This window comes from Carya illinoinensis, chromosome 11 (genome assembly GCF_018687715.1).
Source record: "Carya illinoinensis cultivar Pawnee chromosome 11, C.illinoinensisPawnee_v1, whole genome shotgun sequence".
Taxonomy (NCBI): domain Eukaryota; kingdom Viridiplantae; phylum Streptophyta; class Magnoliopsida; order Fagales; family Juglandaceae; genus Carya; species Carya illinoinensis.
Genome location: NC_056762.1, coordinates 15,316,355 through 15,323,340, shown reverse-complemented (window position 1 = coordinate 15,323,340; position 6,986 = coordinate 15,316,355). Strand labels below are relative to the sequence as shown.

Sequence of the window (6,986 nt, the reverse complement as noted above, 5' to 3'; positions counted from 1 at the left end):
ATTTTAATAATATTTTATTTTAATTTTAATTTTAATCTTAATTCTTTTTTTTTTTTTTTAAATTTTATCTATTAAAACAAACAAGACTGCACGGTACTTAGTACTTGATTAGCAGGTAGAGACATGCTTAAACAATATTATAGTTTATTCCCCGACATGCCCTCAAAATTCAGAGGAGTGTGCAACTGGACACATCACGTGATCGACCTCATCATTCTACAATTCCATACTAATAAAATAAAATAAAATACACTCTGTTCATAACACCTACCTTCTTCCCTTCTCATTAATCATTATGTGTGTGTATTTTTAACTTTTGCCACTTTCTGAAACTTTTCAAACCTACCTCTCTTTTTCACGAGCATTCACTGAAAAAGCTAGGGTTCCGCCCCAGCTGAAAACCAAAGCTATCTGTCGGTGCTCTTCTTTCTCTCTCCCTCTCTCATGGGATTTCTGGAGCCAGGTCCTCTTCTTCACTCCTAGAGTGTTGATATGTTTTTTGGAGTGGTCCAGTTACTGGGTGAGACCCGGATTGTGAGTTTTTCAGTTTCAGATTCTGGGGATTTCATAGACAAAAAGGCGTTGTCAGTGTCGAGAAAGAAAAAGCTTTTTTGTACTTTTTCTGGAACGTATTTCGGAAGTAACCTTGTGCTGAGCCAACAACGTGACCGGATTTACTGCGTCTAAAAAGCCGCTGGATCTTAATTTGTGAAACTTTTTGGGTGGTTTGGTTGGGGAAGATTGTGGTTTTTTGGCTATGAAGAACTTTCGAGATTTAGCATTTTATTACACTAGATTTTATCATTCAGAATATTTCTAGGGAATTATAAGTGATGGAGGATATAGGACTGGTAAATCAAGGTTGGAAATGGCTGCGATCGCAAAAGGATGCGTGGCCGCGCGCCCGTATCGCTCTCGGTTGTTGTAAAGACAGGATTGGTACGTTCCTGGAGCGGCATTGGCCGACTGTGTGGACTGGGACTCTCAGGCTCGGCAGTTTACTCCGTTTCTTGTTGCTTCAATGGAGGGACTGTGTGATAAGGGGGTTTCGTTCTTTGATCGCTTTAGGTTCGGCAGCTCTGCTGCTTATCATGTGGAGTTGCTTTCTTAGTCTGACTTCCATTTCTTGCTTAATCTATGTGCTTCTCAGTATGGTATGTTGTTTTAGTACTCCTTTCGATTTGTTTATTTGCTTTATTGTTTTTTTAATTTTATTGATATGTTGGTGATAAAGAGTAAGCAAATGATGTTTTTGAGTTTCTTTACTTCTGGGTGACGAGATTTTACTAATTTTGTATCTAGCCATTTAGTGCATATTGAATCGATTCCCCTGTACATGCAATTTTGGTTACGCCACTAGTTTCATTCAATAACTACTGAGTGGAAGAAAGTCTTATTCAATGTCAAGTTTATGTTACGTTAACTACTGATATGCTTTAAGCCCACTAGCTTTGCACGAGCAAATATTTTTACAGTTCTAAATTTGGGACTCACAATTTCTAACCTTTAAATGAGATTCATACAAGTTTCCTTTTTGACGCTGGAAGTTGAAGCGTTTCCTCCATATTTTGAATCTGTTAAGATTAACACAAAGCCACTGGATAAACTTCAAGTGCTTATAAGCTTCAAATACTTGATTTCTTTCTTGGAAGAAAACAAAAGGGAATAATGATATTTTTCCTTGAAGAGATTGAGCGCGTCAAAATTGTTTGGTCTAATTAGAGTATAAGATATTCATGCGTGGTAATGTGTTTGGACTAACTTGTAGTTATACAAAAAAAGTGTCTGGACTAACTTTTTGCATATGGGTTCATTGACACTTTAAAATGTGTGGCTTACTATTCTAGTGCGCTCAATTTTTTGACAAGTAAATGAAATTTTTAAGGCTAAATTGAGAATTTAGATTCTCATTGCCCACCATGAGGCTGGAACCCATGACCGCAAGATTAAGAGCCTTGTGCTCTACCAACTGTACTAGATGGGCTTACTTAAATTTTCTTGGGATGACATTGTGTCGGAAATTTGTGGTATCAGAGAAGGCTTGGAATGGCATAAAAGAATCCCCAAATTATTTTTCCACGGCAAATTATTCTTGCTTCTAGTTTAAGACAATTATGCTAACTATTCCCTTTAGTGTTTCCTCATTCTTACAAGTCCCAACAGTGCAGTTCTTGGATGCTTGCACTGGCTTTTGTTTTTCACACACACACGCGCACATGCATGCGCGCATCTCAAGATAGTGTAACGTATCTATGCTTACAGATTCAGTGGGAAAAAAACTGCTATTTCCAATGTGTTTGGAGATGATAATGGATACACATGAGTATGAAACTTTGTCAACAGATTAGCTATGAAACTTTGCATTCCTAAACCTACAAGCCCTTTTTTACCTTTTGTTTTTTCTTTTCTTTGTCTTAATTTGTTTTTTTGTAGAGTGATAAGATATTAGCAAAGAACATACTAAAGTGCCAAACGAAACACAAACCATGTACATAGGAGGTTAGAGAAACACTTGTAAAAATACCTACAAGCTAACAAATAAGAACAACAAATATGGAAAAGAATCACAACCAGTAGTTGTTTGATAATAGAGAGAACACAAAATGAAAAAAAGCTTCAACTTTAACATCGAAGCTTCATTCCCCCCTCAATATTGGTGTAACACCCCGCTCCCCACAGTTTAGAAAGACATTTTTTTTAAGAAAATCATGGTAACCAGGGTGCTACTACTGAACCTTACTTTAATATATATTTGTTTTTTTTAACTAAAGGAAGCGCTAAGTACAAAGATTCCTTATAACAAATAGAGTTGCTTTGTATTAAAATACTTAAATCATAAATGAGAGTGCGCAAAAACATTTATTAAAATTTCTCAAAGTCTGTGTAATACAAATCATAACTTAAAATCTTTGTACATGATCCAGGCCATTGTCATGCCTCCTTGGACCAAGTCTCGTCCTGCAGCTTTACCTTCATAAATATTCTGACCTGGGGTCGTTTAAAAGCATAAAACAACTTAAATGAGTCAATGACTCAATAAGAAACCTATCATAATGTAAACATACTTAACATAAGGTTTTTCATAAAATATTTCATTCTGAGAACTTAAAATTATGACGGTTTATATGTATGCTATGACATGCATACTTCTCTTGGCTTATCTTACTTATAATACTGGCTCACACACTTAACCCTATGTGCAAGGTTATGTACCAGCCCCACATCCTGCCCAAGGGGAGCCGCTAATAATACTCTAGCATATTATGGTGGACGACACTTAGCTTCGTGGCTTGCACATCCACTCATAGATTGCATTAGTACTATGCATCTAAATGACCATCTGATTAACTGTTCTAAATTTATTTTATACTTGATCTTATAAAAACTTACGTGTCTTATGCGACATGAGATACATGAGATGCATAAAACATACATAACTATAATATGCAAAAGGAAACATGATTAATGACGTGCTTGCAAATATAATGACATGCATGGTACATAAACACTAACTTTCAAAGAACTGACTTTAATAATAATATATATAACTAGCTAACGTATGCTAATCATAATTTACAATCAAGCTACTTACCTTGTAGTGTTGCATATTAAGATTTCCGACACAAAATTTATCACGGTGCGATGGAGGGACGACGGTGGCTGTGAGTACGAGGAAGGAAGAGACGATGGTAACCTTGCCGTGTTTCATGGTGGGGGAGATGAGGCTGTGGCATGCTAAAGGTAAAAGGAGAGCTAAAAACAAAAAAAGCCTAGGCTTGAAGTGGTAGGTGCACGTACAGTGCATTGTAATCCTAGGATTTTATACTATGCGAGTGATGGTATGGGTTGGGTTAGGAATTTTAAGGTGAAGAGGATTCTAGAATTGTAATCCTAGTGTGCTTGAAATTAAAAACATACTCTAGTAGTTCACTTAATGTAGGATTGGAAGTGATTGAGACTATGTAGGGAACTTCAATTAGTGATATTTTAAATTGAAATAAATTTCTAATAGCCGATCTTTAAATTCTAAAAGGAGTCTTAACTCATTTAATAAATAATAAATTAGATTTAACCTAGTTATTGAGCCTAATTAAAAACTCGTAATCAACCTACAAAATTTATAGTTTGTGGGCTTATCCAATATGGCCCATTAAATAAAATTTAGGCTCAATCACTATTCTAACCTTAGAATTATTGGGTGGGGTTGTTTCAATTGGTGTACATGATAAGAATGAAGTATACTGCTTATGGAGGAGCTCCAGATTTTCTTTTCAATATTTTACTCCTTCGGACACCTTCTATAGACTCTAATGGGTTGAACACATGATTTTCTTGAATTTTTCTCTTTCTAGATACGTATCTCTCTTGCATACATCCTATGTTCTTGGAGCACGCATTTTGAGCTTTCTAATGAAATTTTATTACTTATACAAAAAGAAGTGTACTGTTTCCCATTTAAGCACTAGCGTTGGGGTGCAGGGGAGACCTAAACCTCATTAAGAATAACATGATTTGGTGTCATCATGTAATTTTTTATTTAATGACTAATCAAGGGTTCTAATATGTACCTTCAAGAGTAGCTCAAAAAGTCCAAAGTCGTAACTTTTCATATTGCTTTACCTTGATTTTGTGTTTTGAAACGTCCTTTAAAATGCACCTTTTCCATTTGGAATTATTTTGACTAGAGAGGTATATAAAACCTATTGCTACTTTATAGGTCTGTATAACCTATAACCTATTACTATTTTAGGAAGTCTTACTACCAATTGTCTCCTTTATCAATTTGTCATGGGTTCCTTACATTCTCTCTCTACATTTATTTTTTCTGATGAGAAAATGTTTAGCACCTATGTTCTCTAGTGATAGCAATCACCATGAAACATTGTTTAGAATAAGAAAATGCTAATGGGTGACTCTGGTGGTACCCTTAAACAAGGATCTTATTTATATTTACTTTTTTGAGTTGCATCAATTAAATTGACCTTATATAAATGAAACTTTGATAATGATGGTAATCTTGGGTTGGATATTTCAGGGAGCTGCTGGAGTGGCTATTCAGTACTTGGGTTACACTCCTGGACTTTTTATTGTTGGGCTCTTTGCTATTTTAGTTTTATGGATGTATGCTAACTTTTGGATAACAGGAACATTGTTCATAGTTGGAGGTATGACTGTTTTTTCTTTTGCCATATACTTTTAATTGATTTCATGGATTGCTTGGTTTTGCTTAAAAACAAATGGATTGCTTGATTTCTTCTATTAAGAAGTTAAATCCTGCATCAGACTAGGAAAGGAGCAAGCTCTAATATATTAAGCCTTTATACGATAAGTGCTGATCACTGAATCGCCTTCTGAATAACAGTATTAGCTCTAATATATTTTGTGTGAGTGTGCGTGTGTGTATTACATATCACTTGTGTGTGTATCTATACATATACATATATATACAAGCATTTCTATGTGTCTTGGCACATGCAAGGGATGTTCCTTGTAGTGTTTATTGATATAAACCGCATATCTTCGACTGAGATCTAGATGAAACTTTCTAGATGGTGCCCTCAGATGCGAACAGAAAAATGTAGGTTACATGTGTACTTTGGGAAAGATGCAGGGGTTGTAGTTGTTAGTGGAATGGCTTACTGTAGTTTTTGTACTTTCTCTAACAATTTTGTCATTCGTAACTTCATGAAGCCAAACCAAACCAGATGCTGCTTCTCAAGTGGTGGAAAAAATCTTGTCAATTGCAGTGTGAACATCAAAAACCAAATAGTTTTGAAAATCCTTCTCACGAAAACAGGTGTTTTTGCATATTACTGAAAATACAGGGAGTTGCATATGCTTAGCAGGTGGTAACTGGCAGTAATATACAAAATTTGATAAGACAATGATGTATAAATAAATTAGAATCTCTAATGATTTTTATTTTTTTCTAGTGTGCCCATATGCACTAGTATGCATGGTGTCATTGCGTTGCTTTTATCTCATGGAAGAGTTCTGCTTCATTCTTCACAAGATCTTTAATACATTGGTATAAAAATCATTCATCCTCTAGATGCTTGAGATAATAGCTTCAATTAACCTTCAATCGCCCTATTGCTTCTTCTTTTTTATTTAATTTATTTTGTTTTTGTCCTAATTATTACCTATTGCTCATAATATTATGTTGAACAGTTTTACAGTAGATACAAACAACCATATATTAAAACTATGCTTCTGAGCCGCCACTATGCTACATCAATTCTTACAACTAAATCTTCTGATATTTTTTCGATTAGTACAGTGATGTCTTAAAGCTATCTTGACAAGTATAGCTTATCTTCTGGATCGACCTTCATTATTTTTCTCAACTGCAGCTTATCTATTTATATTAATTAAAATAATTCTATAATATAAATGCAGGGTATTTGTTCTCCCTAAATCATGCACGGCTGGTGGTCTTGGTGTCAGCTATATATGCAAGTTACTGTGTCAAAGTTCAAGTCGGATGGCTTGGTGTTCTTCTCTCAATAAACCTTGCATTCCTATCAAATGATTTATTGAATTTTTTGCTACAATGGTGTGATAAGATGAGTGAAAGCACACACTTTGAAGAGGAAAAACCGTCAGAAAGGGTAATGGGGAACGACTTTTCTGAAGAGTCACAATATTTTGTTCCAACTAGTGAAGATGAAAAGTTGCACTCATGTAAATCATCCAGCACACCACCTGTGGCTTCATCTGTTTGTAATGACCTTAAAGAGTCTACTGCTAGCAAGGTTGTCATAGAACAGACAAGTTCAGCTGATGAGATGAAAAGGATTTTGGGTAGTGGGGATCATTATGAAGCACTTGGATTTGCTCGCCACAAAATAATTGATGCAACAATTCTCAAGAAGGAATACAAGAAGAAGGTATGCAAAATTCTACTAGGCCTCTTATGCAATTATTTTTTGAAACCCCAACTAGGATCTCTCTCTCTCTCTCTGAGGGAACAGTTGCTTGTTTGA

General features: G+C 35.3%; 1 protein-coding gene across 1 annotated transcript in view; it reads left to right on the top strand.

Annotated features, from left to right (window-relative positions):
* The first annotated feature begins 284 nt into the window (after positions 1-284).
* Positions 285-6,986, top strand: part of LOC122281121 — a 28,078-nt gene continuing 21,376 nt past the window's right edge. Inside the window, exons 1-3 of the mRNA XM_043092391.1 lie at positions 285-1,154; positions 5,036-5,165; positions 6,400-6,890. Of these exons, the coding sequence (XP_042948325.1) occupies positions 834-1,154; positions 5,036-5,165; positions 6,400-6,890 (942 nt within the window). The 5' untranslated portion in view covers positions 285-833. The remainder of the gene's footprint in view (positions 1,155-5,035; positions 5,166-6,399; positions 6,891-6,986) is intronic.